Here is a 16485-nt window from a genome sequence, read left to right on the forward strand (position 1 = left end):
GCAATGCATTGGTATAGTAGAAGCCTAAGAGCATTTTTGGACAAGTGGCCGGGCAAACAACGTTTGGGAATTTACAGATTCCTTCCTATCTTTTTCGTTCTTGGAGCGGCCTTAGAATTTTCTATGATAAACTGGACTGTCGGTGAAACTAATTTCTGTATGATTTGCTTAAATTTTCTTTGGAGTATACACTTATTATTTTTAATATTTTAGATCGAACTTACAAAAAGCGTCAAGCCAAAAATCTCATTGAATCAAAACTCGCAGAAAGCATAGCCGAGGCAAAAACAGCAGCATAAAATGCCAGCTGGAGTTTCATGGGGACAGTATACCAAGTTCTTCATCAGTGCCATGATTTCCATGATGGCCGGATCGCAATTAGTTCACATTTACTACAAACCCTTACAAGATATTGATGTTTTCATCGAAAATGAGATGAAAACGGTCAAGCAATCAAAACCTAGTGGAAGCACAACTTGAGTTATGTGAAATAGAACATTTATTTAAAACAATTAAGCCGCCTTATTATGCGTTTTCAAGTGAGCTCGCAACGCGACCACCTGGATGAAACGTTTTTTACAAATATTACACTCGTGCGGTTTCTCACCAGTGTGCCGCATTTCATGATGCTTGAGAGTTTCGGCTTTCCCGAAGCTCTGATCACAGTATTTGCACTTAAACCGTCGTATGCCTTTGTGAACGATTCGATTGTGTAATCCAAGGTTCGCAGAACTATTGAATACTTGTGGACATTCCGGACAGGGCCATTGCTTTTCTTTGGTGTGATAATTAATATGAATCCGCAGTTCACTCTTCGTCGTTTTTCGTAGGCCACAATAAGGACAAACAAAATTCTTGATCCCAGCATGTCGCATTTGGTGATCTCGATATGTCCGTTGTGATACATATCCCTTCCCACATTGGTCACACTTATATGGGTAATCTTCGCCCGTATGCTTAAACCGATGCTCTTTCAGAGCACTAATGTTCTTGAACGTTTTGCCACATTCTTCGCAAATGAAGATTTTGGGTTCGTATTTGACTTCAGAGTGTTTTATGCGACAGTGTACCCGAAGTGTTTGTCGTCGACGGAATACCTTATCACAACCCTCGTATTCGCATTTAAAGTCCTCCTTGTGGTCAGTGTGCACGTCTCCTATATGAACCTTCAGGTGCGATGATTTGTTATAGGACTTATCACAAAGACTACATGGATAGGGCTTTAGGCCCTTGTGAAGACGAACATGCGCGTCAAACCGTTCTTTTTTGAAGAATTTCTTTTGACATTTTTCGCAATTGTATATTTCTGGTGTCTTGATGTAAGCTGGCATGGTATAGTCTTCATCTTTTGGTTTCCTACCACGTCTTGCTGGTGGTTTCTTGGTGTTTTTCTTTTCTGCGCTTTCTTCTACTCCGTCTAGTATGTCTTGTTCCGGTGTGGAATCGTAGTCTGTAGAATCATCAACGAAACCACTGAAAACACCGTGATCAATCTCCTCTTCATCGAGCACTTCTTTTGGTAGGACATTACCTGACTTATCCATACTGTTTTCATCTTCAATTTTGTCAGTTGTGATTGGAGAACTCTACGCAAAAAACAACAAGAATTATCATTAAATACCTATTATATCAAAACTTATCTTACCTCTCTTTTGTGCGCAACGAGGAATTCTTCATCATTTACTTCTTGTTTATTGGCCAGTTGCAACCATTGAATACTATTTAAATTACCCGAAGCATCTTCTAACTCGATTCTGTGGATTTCAAGCTTGGAAAATGCGTGCACAACACCGTCTAGTTCACGAAATGATTTAATGCACATTACACGGAATTCATAGGATGTTTGTATTTTGCTATAGCACGATTCACAAATTTGACTTGGGAAACCATCATCACGTTCAAAATCTAAAGAGGTACAGACAACAAGCCACTTGGCTACGTTTGGAGTATCGTAAATGTTTATTTCGGAACCGGGTTCCATCACATCCAGGCAAGTGCGACAGAAAGAGTCAATATTGTCTGATGTTACGTCCATTTTATTGATATTTCTAAGATGGAAATTGCATCAGATGTTTTTATTTGTCGATTTGAAAGTTTTGAATTTAATATTGGTATTCGAGATCGAAGAGATATTCTGGATTCTGTGAGAGAAGCCAAAATTAAAAAATCTTAAAAATGGAAAATGTTTGTGTTCGCCTTGTCAATTTGAAATATGTTGTTATTTTTGTGTTACTTAGTTAGTGATGTGCATTGTGCATGTTTTCGATATCTTTAGAGATGAGCACCAATTTTCGATTAAGGATTGATCTTTTTTATGATTGTATTGACATATTGAAAACAAATGCAAAAAAAAGTATAAATTCAATTCTTAAAATCATAAAACAAGGTTAATATTCTAACAAAAATATTATTTACATTCGTATTGTGTGATCTGTTTTTTTTTGGAAACTAACAATTTGCAAAAATTACCAAAAGTCAAAAGTTAAAACACTATAAAAAAATTAAATCAACCCGTCAAATAATGTATTATTTGAAGTTGGGAAAAAAACTAGAAACAAAATTTGTAAAAGTAATGAAATGAAACAGAAAAATATTACATAGTCGCTAATATAATTGAAAAAAAAAACTTAAAAACTAGATTTCGAAAACAAAAAATGTTGCCAAACTGACCTTCAATCAGTTATCATAATCAGCTATTTCTCTAATAATAAAGCAACAATCAAACAGAAAATTTGACATTGACTTCATGCTTTTTAAAATTACTGGTTTTAAATGGTTTTGAATACATTAACACAGCAACATTGAAATCAACATGAGACCTCACTCTGAATTTAATGTCATTGTGCATTGTGTTGTGACAATGGAATAACGACAAAACGACACAAGTCTTATAAACATTGATTTAAAGCAAACAAATTAGTTTACTCGTTTCTATGCTGTCAAAAGCAATGTTAACTTGGTTATCTATTTGCATGACTTTTGAAGTTAATGTTTTTGGTGCTGTTAAGGTTTAGATTACATCAGATATAGTATATTTAGCTAGTTTTACAATTTTAAATAATAATTTATCTTATTTTTACACAATTTTCATAAATTTAATAATTTATTTTTACAAATAATATTGCGTGTCTTTTAAAATGTTTAATATTTCATTCAGTTTTCACGTTGCTATGCCAACTTTATAAATTAAATTCATAATATGCAGCTGTGTTTTGTAACGTTCATCGCAGCCTCAAAGTGGGTTATTTTGTAGCCACTAGGTCCCGCCCCCATAAAAACCAACGATAATATTACTAAAGGTTTTATATAACAAGGTGCCAATAAAGTATATAAAGATTAAACGCAAACAATATAATAATTCGAAAAAATCGTGGCAGAACATTTCATGTTATCAAACACACCCTTTTTGAAATCTTTGTTAACAGTTAGCGCATTGCCAGCACTACATTTTATGTCACAACTGTCATCGCCCGGGTGCGCTCTAGCAAACACAAATCTTCATTAATTTTTTCTTAGACAAAATTTTGGATATTTATTTTTATATTAATAAATAATTCCAGAAATATAATTTCTTTTTCAACAAAGTCCTAAATTTTCGATAGAAAAACATACAAACCGTTGAAATGAGCTCTTGTTCAGTACCAATACCATTTCCGGACACCGAGGGTGACGAAAGGTGGATGAGTGTCCATAAACGATTCCTTTCTGAGTGCCGGGAAAAAGATCCAGACGTGATATTCTTGGGTGATTGTATTCTAGAAACTCTAGAATCCACGGAAACTTGGAATCAATATTTTGCACCTATGCACTGCCTGAACTTTAGCATACGAAATGACCGCACGGAAAACGTTCTGTGGCGAGTCGAAAATGGAGAGTTAGACAATGTGAGACCTAAGGTAATTGAATATTAAATGCATATAGATGATCTGATCAAAAGTTCAATATTTCTTTTAATCTCTTGATAAAAGAAAGGATAAAAATGCTCATGAAAGACAGAAATCAGAATCTAAAATCAGCTGTACGTAATTAATACAAAATAAATATGTTAAAGAATTTAACTGCTTTTAGTTAGAAACCAGTCTACGACTTTTTCTTCCTAGTGGCGTTACTTTTTTTAAAGTTACCCCTTAGCCAAGAAAATAGTTTGCTCTGTGTCATAAACAGTTTAGATAATATTTTCCATTAGGGTTCCTATATTTTGCTTGTAAAACTTATTCAAATGTAAGATTATTCCCATTTTTATTTTAAATAAATATGTAAATGCTATTCATTTCATTGTATTATTTCAAACATTAATTGAGAAAATACAATTAGATTAATGAAAAGAATTTTGTAGGACCACCATTAGTTATGATTCATGAGTGTATTAATTCTATAAGTAAGAGGGATGTAGGTTAAGGCCCTAATTACGAATAGCGGATCGACCGTTTCACTGAGAGCGAACATTTTTGAATGATGTTGCTCTATTTGAATGTCATATTACACCCCAATGTTCGATTGTCTATTCATGTTGAAGATCTAAGTGTTCCTATATTACATAGGAATATGTAGTGCGTCTAAAAAAGGTTTACTTAAAAATAATCTTTTATATCATATCATTCTTCAGCCCAAAAGTATATATTTGCAAAAATGAAAACTTTTCCTGCCATATGCATTTTGGGTTTAAGGCGCAGTGCAACCTGAAATAGGACTCGAGCAATCACATCGATTTGGATCTAACAACTTCTAAAGTACTCTATCTTTAAAAAAAAAATATTTTAAAAATGTTGGGAGGCCTTATTTGAATGTTTATTGCTTTCGGAAGTTTTAATTTAGTTCCCGTAAGTAACAAAATATTTGTAAATTTCTTTCTTATTAACCATAGCTCTTTAAGATAAAGTTTTTATGTTGACCCATTCCATTTTCATTTCAATACATTGAACTTTCTGATTTTGTCTGTCCATCTGTTCTAAAACATGACACAGTCAGTATAAAAAATGTGAGACATTCGATTTGTAATGGTTAAAATGTAAAAATTTGCACATCAAAGGTTTTGGCTTAAGGGTGACAATATGTTTTTAATTCTTACCTTTGCCTAAAATTTCTATGTGATTTTATTTTCAGATAGTTGTATTGCACGTCGGTACAAATAATATTGAAAATACACCCGAGGAGATATCTGATGGAGTGTGTGAAATAGTAAATCAAATTCGAAAAAAGCTACCCGGTACATATATAGTTCTACCGGTAAGCAAATAAACAATACAATAGCAATACAAACTTTTACTTATTTCAGTTTTCTTATCTTTCAGACAATTCTTCCACGGGGACAACTTCCAAATAGACTACGTGACAAAAACGCTGAAGTAAATCGGCTTATCAAAGAAAAGTGCATAGGTTTAAATCGAGTGCAAACAGTATGTATTGACAAAGGCCTAATACAATCGGATGGCACTATCAGCCATCACGATATGTTCGACTATAAGAATCTAACTAACACCGGTTCTAAAAAAGTTTTTGAACCTGTCTATGATCTACTGTCACAAATACTCAATGAAAATGAACCAGAAAAAGACCTCACACCGTCGGAATAAAGCTTAAGTTATAACGTATTTATATTTTCGATTAAAAATTTTCTATACACCAAAACTAATTAAAAATATTTAAGTAAATGAGCTGCCTTAAACCAAGAAAAAAAAAACAAAGCTTATAAGTATATTATATTTTATTATCTTAAAAGAAAATCATTCCAACTCCAAATAACTCAGCAGCTTAGGAGTAATATTGCTTTGCTTGAAAAAAAAAAATATTTCATAACTCGTTTATGTCTGATATGAGTTTTGATGTTTAATTTTATGATGTTAAGGCTAAGTTAGTATTATTTATTAAACAAAATATATTATGAATAATTTATTCCAAATCACTTTTTTTACAATTAAAAAAAAAAAAAAACAAAACTATGCATAAAAATATACAATAAAAGTTCAAACTAGCTAATTGTGTAGTAAACGCTACAATTCTGGAAAATTGGAATTAGCTAGTTAATGCTTTTTGTGGATTTCATGCACACAGCTCGTGATCTCTGTTCTCAAATTAGAAAAATATCTACAAAACCCAAATATTATGTAGAAATTGCATTTCATATTGTTTAAAGTTCACACTCGTACAAGTTTGTTCTTATTATTTGTGATTGTGATTTATAATCATATTAATTAAATGCAAAAATAAAGTGTTTCAAAATATGCACCAGTACTGAATTTATTTCTTTTTTTGTCTAAATTAGTATTTTTGATCGTAAAATTCTTCTTTATTTAATAAATGATGATGGTAAAATTCTAACAAAAACAAAGAGAGATAGTAGAAGATTATAAAGTGTTACAAATACAAATAATAGCAAGGGTAGATCCTTAACACACTTTAAAAACTTACTAAAGGTAAGTTACAAGCTCTGTGCCTAGCTAGATGTCTCCAGTTGGGCAAAAAGAGTTGCGTGAGATCAATTTTCACTTGTACGCACCACTTGATCCCCGGTCTGCCCTTACTGCGCTGTCCTGTGGGCGTGGATTCGAAGCCAGAACATTGATTTCAATGTGACTAAACCATTTCAGTGGGTGGCAGATTCTTCTTTTCAACGAACCAAGGTCCAAATCCGCTTTTGTTATAGTAGAATGCTTTGCATTAGATAGCAGGAGAGGCATGTTTAGGGTCTTAGTCCAAAAAAAAATACAATTTAAATACCCCTGTTAAATTTGGTTTAAGCAAACAAATTTATTTTAATTCAAATATGAGAGGGTATATCCAAAGAGCCGTAGGGTATACTGTTTGTAATTCAGTAAAGTTCTCCAATTGTTTGGATATCGCAAAGAAAAGATACTGACAAGAAAAACAACTAACTTCTGCTGCTAGGATATAACATGTTTTTATTTTTCAAAAAAATGTTTCATGTAGGTTAACATGCGCATATATTTTTGATATAAAATACAACAATATTGTAATATGCCTGTCTTGTCCAATTGTATTGATTCTAGTTTTTAAATAATTTCAACCCAATAACATAATGTTGGCTTGAATGATGACTTTAATGAATTTGTTTCATACAAAGAAAAAAAAAAACAATCAAACTTTACTATAAAAATAATCGAAAACGCTTAAATTATATAAGTTTATGCATTCTTATCAAACAAAAGTTCTATATAAAAAATACTCAATATCAAACAATCTAATTTTGATTTGTAAATGCTATGATCCCCAGAACGCATTATATACATAAATAAAATATAATAGTAACAAGAAAACAGGTAATTACACAAAAAAAAAAACAACATTACATTTAACACAACCTAATAAGTTTATTCAAGTTTTTTTTTAAGCTTGTTTTTAAGTAACCCCGGAACTAAAGATAAGATAGCACATACTGTTAAAATACCAACAGAAGTCCATGAAAAAGCTTCATTCGAGCTTGTCATCTTTTGAAGTGTCTTTCCAGTTTGTATGGCAATGACTGATGGCGGTGCAACTCCGAAGAAAGTACCAAATGCAAATGTGTAGATTGGAACACCAATAACCGGCGAAGCTATATTAATGAACCAATTTGGTAAAATGGGTGTCATACGAAGAAATAGCATATAGTTAAAAAGACTGTTTTGGTGATTTTCCACTTGCTTAATCCATTCGGCTGTCTTTGTTGGCCAAAAATGACAAATTAATCTTCGACCAACTAAGTTTGATATACTATAGCACAACGTAGCTCCTAATGACGAACAAAAGCATATTAAAAATAATGCTATTGGAAATTTATAAAGAAATCCAAGTAATATTGATAGAAACAAAGATCCTGGAATGGCGAACGTTTGCAGGCTGTATAAATAGAGTATGTTAAGGAAAATAAATATTTCAAATAGTTTATGATTATAATTTGCACAACTTTCATATTGCGTTGATTGAATCACTAATACAGTTTTTAATAATTAAAAAGATTAATAGAAAAAGAAATAATATATTGTTTTAATCTGGTTCAAAGCAACAAATTGTCACTTTTGAAATTTACATTATTTTACACTATAAAATTGTTACACAATGAATTGAATTACCTGAAAAAAAAAACATAATATTTTGGAACCCTACAAATTTATCTATAATATTTCTTATCCAATCAGCTTGAGATGTTCAAATCAACTTGATTTTCGTAGTTGCGCAGTTGAAGTTTTTTATTTTGAAATCATTAGGAAACTAATTTGTAAATAAAATATTGACTTAATTCTTGCATACATCCTAATCCGCTATCGTTCTAAATGTTTTCGCATTTATTACTACAAAAGTACAAAATATGAAAAAACTAAACATTCAGGTGTCTCTTTAAAATACAATAAACAAATGTAATTTCAGTGATTCCCTTATGAATTCTTTTGTAGGTTATGACTCATTAATATTTATTAATAAAAGTGTAAAGTGTGACTTTACATGCATGTTTCACTTTATGAACAGTGCATAAAAACATGTTAATATTTAATTTAAGAGGTCAACAACTGTTTACATTTGCTTAAATTGAATAGTAAGTTTTTTGTGCACACATTATTTTTAGACTATTTTTCTTTGGTGCTTAGGATAAATATTTTAATATATTATTGGATTGCTCACATTGCATTTTTGACTAATTAAAGAAATACGAAGCCTATTTGAGTGCGTACTAATAATAAAAAAATACAAAATGAGATTTATTTTTCCAGCTGAGCAACTATTAGTCTACTTATTAAAAAATTGCAATGATATTTGTTCAACTTCGAAGATTTGAAGTTAGTTCCATTGAAGAGGTAAATTATAGCAATAGACACTTTGCTTGGACGGAACAGTTATAATAATTCATAAATAAAATCGATAATTTTAAATATGTAACTGATAATTAAATTTCTATTTATAGCTTAGTTTTCTCTCTTAATAGAAAATATCTGCTGCAAGAATCAGACTCTCGTTCGGTAAATAATTTGTTCCGATTTGCCTTCATACAAAAAAGAGCACAAATTTTTAAGAAATTAAAGGCCATATTGCCATAAAATGATGGACTTTATGTTAAAAAAAAACACATGGAATTGTACCTAACAACGAAGCCTTTCATATTTTTCACATAATTTTAAGGTTTAACGCTATCTACTTATGCATTAGTTATTAAAAAAAAGAATATTCGAAATATAAATTATGGTCACACCGACTTGGACTATGGTCCCATTTTAAAATAGAATTATATCGACAGTTTTAAATGTGGCTTATTATACCTGATACGTATTGCAATAAGCACCTCAAGTATAAACGTTTTTAAACCCAAACCCTAAACTTCACTTACTACGTGTTCTGAATTTAGTTCATACCAAATTTTAAATCTTAGATTCAAATACAAGAAAAAACAGTTCTTTTATATAAAACCCTACACTATATACGAAATTTTTATCTGCAATTAGCTAAAAAAGTAAAACTGATACATTTTAAAAAAGGATACAACACATAGGTCGTGACAACTCCAAACATTACTTCAAAATAGTACATGTCCTTGTATTGATCTAATACTTTGGCTAACATTTTTGCGTCATTAATATCTCTTGGTATTTTGATGTACTGCTTTTCCGTCCTAAGGAATTTATACAACAAAAAAATATCGTTTAAAACATGACTGTTAAAATGATTATTCACAAAATATTGCTTACTCGTCTAGTTCGGGAAACATCATATACACATAAGACATTGCCGCCAAGCTCATTAAAAATATCACTGCGAGTATTGTCAATGATTTCTTTGTTGCGCTTCGATCAGTAGCCGACATGGTCTTCTTTTGTGCAACATCTTTATAATTGGAGGAATACAAAAAATTGTTTGGATTGGTAATTTTTGCTTTCGCACAATGAATATTATTGGTTCATTGGATAAAAAACTTACTATTTGTAAAATTTGACTCTTGACATTCCATCTTGTTTAAAAATGTATAAATGTTTCACAGTTGTTCTTCTTTTTTTAAATAAACTAGTTGCTTCACATAAATTATTGTTGTTGATGATAAAATTCGTATAAATAAGGTTTTTTTTATAATTTATTCAATCAAAAGTCGGGTGCAGGTGCCGATGCAAACTTCAAAGTGTTACGAAAATTAGACCAGGAAACTTGAAAATTGACACTTGTGACATTGACAGACATGTCAGTTTATAAGGGTTGGTTTCTTACGTTCAGGTGTAGAGTTTTTAGTTAAATTGAAATAAAAACAGTTTGGAAAGCTATGAGTTCATTTGGAGTGACAGGCGAGTTCTCAAACCAAAATCTGCACAAAATTTAATTATTATATATTTGACCAGAAAATTTCAGAGATTGTAGTATTCTCAGCATAGATGAAATATATTATCTCTATCGTATATATAGCGACTATGGTTAAAAACATTGATATTATTTTGTTAAGAGAAATATAATATACAAAACTTACCTGTGCATTAGCGCCTTGTTTACTTTGTCTTCCAGATTTCGTGATGGAAGTTCCTTCCTGCATTATGGTATGTAAAAGACAACACCTAAAGTGGATACACAGACTATAAAATAAAATCTATAAAATTAATTAATTATAAAAATTGTTACACCGACTTCACTGCAATTTGACTTACTTTTTATTCATTGAAGTAACTTTGTATTTTCTTCATTATAAAGATTTTTGCTCTGAAAAATATGAAATCATATTTTAAACAGTTGACAAAAAACTTACTCTAAAAAACCGAAACAAATTGTTTGGTTTTGCAAAATTGAAGATGTGGATTTATCATTTTTGATAGGTCACACAAATTTCGTAGGTTGTTTTTAGCCCAATCTCCTATTTTGCTTTTTTTCCACCACTCATATGTATTCACCGATAACGAATTTGAGAGATTTCACCTCAAATGGAATTTTAGGGTGTTTTAGGTAGGACGGGTACCGGTCGGGACTCATAATATATTTCCTCTATGATACTCAGAAACATGAAACACAATTCCTCTTTCAAATTTCTCAGTTTTGATGTCAGAAATCTGAGAAAAGGATGAAAAGAAATACAAAGCAAATTTGAGTGCTACGTCTGAGAAAATAATCTGAAATCTGATAAACATGAACTGGTCTATTATTATTTATTTTCAAGCTATTTAAACCACATGCAAATATTAAGATTAATGAGACTTTTAGTTCCACATTTACTATTTGATTAATTCTCTCGAATTATAACTAGTTATATTAATCGTTAGTTTGAAATAGTGTTTGAATTAATTTGTTGGTTAAAAGCTGTTTATTTCTATTTTGTAAATGTTTAAATGTGTTTGATTGGGGCGCAGACAATTACTTTATTACCGAGGGTAATATTGAACCTCATAATCAAGTTCAAGTTTTGGGTATATGGTTCAAGAATTTGTATTTCCGCCTTCGGTAAATTGATGGATTTAAAAGTGGTTGAATAGATCCCTGAATCACCATTGAACTTCATTTCATCCACCATGATCACTAAATTAAAATTCATTAACTGTAAATAAAATTTTATCTGACCTTTATTGTTTCTCATAAGATAAGTGGTTACTCGCGACCACGAAACAATAAATTATTTAGCCATATCATGGGTTTCTCCCGAAACACTGTTGCTGCCGGGAATATAAGTGCTGTTGTTTATAATTTTATCTGCATTCTATCCAAATTGAGATCCGTTTCAATCATTTCTACTCTTCACGTCTTTTTCCGAGTGGATGGAATATACTAAAACAGCATATTTTCAGCTAATCCCAAAAAAGGGTGAATCCTCCTCACTCTACAACTATTGCCCAATTGCATTAGCGTTCCTTCTTTAAAAGGTCATTGGAACGCTGATTAATAATTATCAATTTTTGAAATATCTCTAAACACGAAAGTTTCTTCATGGCTGGTAGTATGACTATCATAGTAATGGGTTCACCAGTGATTTAATGGTTTATCTAACCGAACAGTACACAAATCCTTACATCGTTTTAGAGAAATTAAGATTATTGACAAAAAAAAACAATATCGATATCCTTTTTTAAAAACTACTTAAAATAAGGTCCTTAACATAAAACTTACAGCTAACTAAACTACCTATTAACTACTTAAAACTAGAACAACAACAGCAGCAAATCCAACTATCTAACATTTTTGTTTTTCATATTTTGTTGTCTTTTTGTCTCCGATTGTACAGGAGTCGCCTATCCACGGTCTGACGTGGTAGATTAGCGTCGGCAACACTGCCGCTCGAACACCCGAAACTTCTCCATCTGGAAAGGGGCAACGTTGAACCACACAGGACAACCATAAACGATCATCGGCCGTATGAGGGCCATGCAGCAAATTACTTTCTCCTCCTCCTCTCCTCTGGCCCTGGTCAGAGCAGCATTTATATGTCTGTCGAAATATAAATACTGATCTAACCAGATACCAAGGTACTTCACTACACTTTTGCTCGCCAATTGCTGCCCGCAAAGATCAACGATGACCATCTTGCACCAATTCTTACACGTATCCCTCGTGGCCCTAGCCAACAGAGTCCGGAACAGAATTGTCTCCGACTTCTGGACATTTATTTTCAGTTTCCAGTCGTCGCAATATCGCTGAATCTTGTCGAAATCACGTTGCAAGAGAATTCTAATAACATCAACCTTTCGGGCCGTTCTGTACGCAATTATATCGTCGGCGTAAGCAATTGCCTTTGTAAGACTACCTATCAGATCGCTGGTGAAACTGCTGAAGAGAATCGTCGAATTCACCGCTCCCTGTTGAAGACCATTTTAATTGAGAATGTTGTGGTAGAAGTTACATTGCCACTTTTGACAACAAACTTTCTACCGTTAAGCATATCATAAAGTATATACAACAATGGCTTGTTTATGCCAAGCCTGCTCAGTTTTAGGTAAAGACCCTCTAACCATACGGTTAGACGCAGCATGAATTGTGTCATAACCCGCCTTGAACCCGAACTGTTTATCCGGAATTATTTTGTTGTCCGCAGCCCACTTAGTCAGAGCCCTATTAATGATTTTTTCGGAAACTTTGCTGATGCTCGGAAGAAGACGTATCGACCGAAAATTTGATGGGTTGGAGTTGTCCTTTCCCTTTTTCGGGAGAGGATGAACCACAGCGGTCTTCCAATGCACGGGATAATATGCATTATTCAGTGCATTATTGAAGAGTGTGGTGTAAATGTCAATTGCCTCCATCGGTAAATGACTTAGTAAAACGTTGGATATACCATTGACACCTGCTGACTTTTGGTTTTTTATTGAGTTGAAGATGAGCTGAAACTCAACCTTCGTCACTAACAAGGACTTGCTCCCGTTTGCTCGGCGATTATGGCATTTGCCAAGGAGTCGTCATTGAACCGCTTGAAACCGCGGTTCTCATATCGCTATTGTGTGATATAATTTCGGAGGTAAAAATGATTAAGTAGGGCTCTGTTTTCCAGGTCGTGGTTGGGCGAATGCTAACATTCACCTTGTACACTTGCTGGAAAGCAACTCCCACCGCCTCTACTTTTTCCTTCGGATCTTCAATTATATAAAAGTCACCATCAAAGATGGCTTCTTCTGGATCTATTTGCGCTGTCCTGAGTACGTCCCTGTTCTCTTCAGTTCTTTGGAAGTTTCAGACACGGAAGTTCATTCTCGTTCTTTTTCCTGAATATCTTGTTGATTTTAAGGAACATATTAGGGTCACTGGAATTAACTGACCGGATCTTGCGGTCCCAGTACTTGTTATTGATAACCTGTAGTTCTCCTTAATGAACAGATTGACATGTTTTATTGACGACTTCAGTGTCCTAACCTCCAAGTCGTGTGGCTCTGTACGTCGTCTGTACAAGTTTTTGAGTTTTGTCAGTAAGTCACTCTTGTGCTTACGTAGTGCGTCTGTAAGCGTCCATTTGGTCCCGTTCTTTTTACTTTGGTATTGTCTGTTAACTCGTTCGTTTTATTGTTTCGTCCATCTGTTGAAAATGTTGATCAATTTCTTTATTTGTCAAGTTTCTGTTGTTTAGTGGGGCTATGTCACTCGAACGAAGTTCTCTCGCTAGGGTGTTGTTGAAACGAGGCCAGCGCATCTTACTGTAATTGCAAGAATGCCTTGCAACGTATTCCTCTAACTCCACGCATTCGTTTGGAACCTGCATTACAGCAGCCAGTCCGCAGTGATCACTGTCGTACTCGACTGTCTGTAAGCAGTTTCGAGGGTGATTACCCACTTTGTCTGTAACTGTCAGTCTTGTGTCGTACAGCAAAAGATTCAGAAAGGAGCCTCTTCTTGGATACGATGGCTTTTCAGAAGCCAGCAGGTCGACGCCATATTCAACGCAGTAAAGATTCATCAAATTAAAAAGATGATTATCTCAGGGATTACTATGTTGATTTCCCAAATCTTCATGTTTTGCGTTCAAATCACCGGCCAAGATGAAATAGTTTTCTTCCAAGCTCAGTTTAATTTCCCTAAAAAGAATCTCGAGTTCTGACGCAAAGTAAGTAACCTACGGAGCTCCAGCCGCAAAAGCCGCAATCATATGCATTCGCTTCCCTTGAGTGAGGGAGATGCATACAACGCAAACTTCTAGCGTCTTGAGCTTTCGCAATTCATTGTTGTATATGACTTTTTAATTAATGCCTTTTCGTATAAAAAGAGCGACACCGCCCCCTTGAGTGGAGTCTCTCTTACGATATTGTAATATTTATGAGTCAATTTGTGTTTTATCTTAGTATCGCTAGCCATAAACACATCGGGACTGTAGTCTTTCAACAATTATAACATATTGGCTCTTTGTTTAATCCTAATCAGTGAATTTACATTCACAAGTAGGACTTTTAGGCGCGTCTCCGGCAGCGCGCCCATTATGGTCTAAATTCCAGGCCAGGCAACAAAGAGTAGAGTATGATCTACACTTTTGCCTCGACAACAAGGCTAAAATGTCAGGCTGCACCTCTGGTGCCTTAGGCACAGGGGCCTTTGGGACAACCGGTGGTGGAGCCTGTCTCGTGTTCTCATTCCCTGACACCATTTGGGCGTAAGAGAATTTGGGATCCACGAACTTTTGTGTTGGAGCCTGTCGAACTGTTCAACTTCCTTCGGCTTTTTGACTTTCCTGTTTTTGGTTCATTTGTTGGACCTTAGGGCAACCCCTATAGTTAGCCGGGTGCCCTTGGTTTCCACAAAGGATACACTTGAGCAGGGTCAAATCCTCAACCCACTCATTCTCCAGCTTGCATTCGCCTTCGATGTGGCACGTGACACAGCGCAACTGCATATTGCAATTGGCTTTGGCATGGCCAAACCTCTGGCACTTCGTACATTGTAGAATATCGTCGTGTCTTTTTAATGTGTCCCAGTGTACAGCTTGATTGTGGAGAGATTCGATTTTCTTCATATTCTCGAAACTGCTTTGGGCGATAATGTTACGAGGAACATTGGCAACCTATAACCCCCTCGTCTGGACTTCACCGTAGTGAAAGGCTTGACCCCGATAAAATCGAGATCGTCAATTGCTTTTAGGCGGAGCTCAGCTAAGAGCTCCTCCGGTTCCGTTCAGGAACTTCTGCCCTTCAGAAGGACCGTCTTAAATTTCTCGCTTTTAGGCGTGTAGCGGAAGAACACAGCTGTGGCCTCTTTTAGTAACTCTTTCACTAACTTGTATTCGGCCGGTGAGAAATACTGGACCGAATAATTCTTTTCTTTTTCATTTTAAATTTGTATGAGAAATTTGCCCTTAGTGGCCAACTTACATACCTGTTTAATGTCCTGTATGTCAACTTTATGGGTCCTAATAGGTGGCTCTTTTTCTTTCCTAGCCTGTGGTGTTTCTGTTGTTGCTGCTGTTGCTTCTGTGGCTTTTGTTGATGTTTCTGTTGCTGTTTCTGCTGCTGCAGGATTGGTTGTTGCTGCGGCTGTTTTGGCTCTTCTTGTAGCCGTTGTTTGGCTTTTGTTGAGGTTGTTGGGCCCTCAACACTTGGGCCTGCTGTTGCTGGCGTTTTTAAATTTCTCCGCTCCTGAGGTTTTGGAAGTAAGCTTGCTTTGTGAATGTTGCTGCTGTCGCTGTGGTTGCTGTTATTTTTGTTGCTTCTGTTTTTGGTGCAGTAGCCGTTGCACTGCCTCTTGTTGTCGGCGGCTCTCTTGCTTCTGCTTAAGTTGACTGAGGAGCGGCTGCATTTCCTCCTTTAATTTTTTCAAACTGTCTTCAAATTTACTGATGGCGGTCTGTACTCTGTACCGCTGCTGGCACCACAGCAACATCACCTGATGTATTGGCAGAGGTATCTTTCGATACCCTTGCTTTCCTCTCCTTACCGAAGCTTCAATATTTTTGGTGCGCTCCGTACGGGATTCGAACCCACGACCCTTGGAGTTGTGTTCGGACGCCACCTAGACTAGGCTCCACAGTTCAACGTACTACCCATCATGCCATGGGTAATACTGGTATATTGTTTATTATTAATTGAGCTTTAATAATCAAACAACCAACGAAATGAACAGAAAAAC

At 34.5% G+C, this 16485-nt stretch overlaps 4 protein-coding genes across 4 annotated transcripts; 2 read left to right on the plus strand and 2 right to left on the minus strand.

Moving 5' to 3' along the window:
- Positions 1–16: 16 nt before the first annotated feature.
- LOC129944597 (ubiquinol-cytochrome-c reductase complex assembly factor 6) lies at positions 17–512 on the plus strand. The gene is made up of 2 exons (XM_056054138.1): positions 17–157; positions 214–512. The coding sequence occupies exon 2, from the start codon at positions 301–303 to the stop codon at positions 478–480; it is 180 nt and encodes a 59-aa protein (XP_055910113.1). The 5' UTR covers positions 17–157; positions 214–300; the 3' UTR covers positions 481–512.
- LOC129944594 (zinc finger protein 391-like) lies at positions 477–2197 on the minus strand. The gene is made up of 2 exons (XM_056054135.1): positions 1646–2197; positions 477–1586 (listed from the first exon to the last, which is right to left on the minus strand). Exons 1-2 carry the CDS (start codon positions 2033–2035, stop codon positions 513–515), a joined length of 1464 nt encoding a protein of 487 aa, XP_055910110.1. The 5' UTR covers positions 2036–2197; the 3' UTR covers positions 477–512.
- A 1253-nt stretch (positions 2198–3450) lies between these two features.
- LOC129944596 (platelet-activating factor acetylhydrolase IB subunit beta homolog) lies at positions 3451–6231 on the plus strand. The gene is made up of 3 exons (XM_056054137.1): positions 3451–3896; positions 5104–5226; positions 5292–6231. The coding sequence occupies exons 1-3, from the start codon at positions 3624–3626 to the stop codon at positions 5571–5573; spliced, it is 678 nt and encodes a 225-aa protein (XP_055910112.1). The 5' UTR covers positions 3451–3623; the 3' UTR covers positions 5574–6231.
- Positions 6232–6873: 642 nt separating this feature from the next.
- On the minus strand, positions 6874–10121 carry LOC129944595 (transmembrane protein 41 homolog). The gene is made up of 4 exons (XM_056054136.1): positions 9904–10121; positions 9675–9810; positions 9470–9598; positions 6874–7836 (listed from the first exon to the last, which is right to left on the minus strand). The coding sequence occupies exons 1-4, from the start codon at positions 9932–9934 to the stop codon at positions 7329–7331; spliced, it is 804 nt and encodes a 267-aa protein (XP_055910111.1). The 5' UTR covers positions 9935–10121; the 3' UTR covers positions 6874–7328.
- Between the last annotated feature and the right edge of the window lie 6364 nt (positions 10122–16485).

Source organism: Eupeodes corollae, chromosome 2 (assembly GCF_945859685.1).
Source record: "Eupeodes corollae chromosome 2, idEupCoro1.1, whole genome shotgun sequence".
Classification (NCBI taxonomy): Eukaryota; Metazoa; Arthropoda; class Insecta; order Diptera; family Syrphidae; genus Eupeodes; species Eupeodes corollae.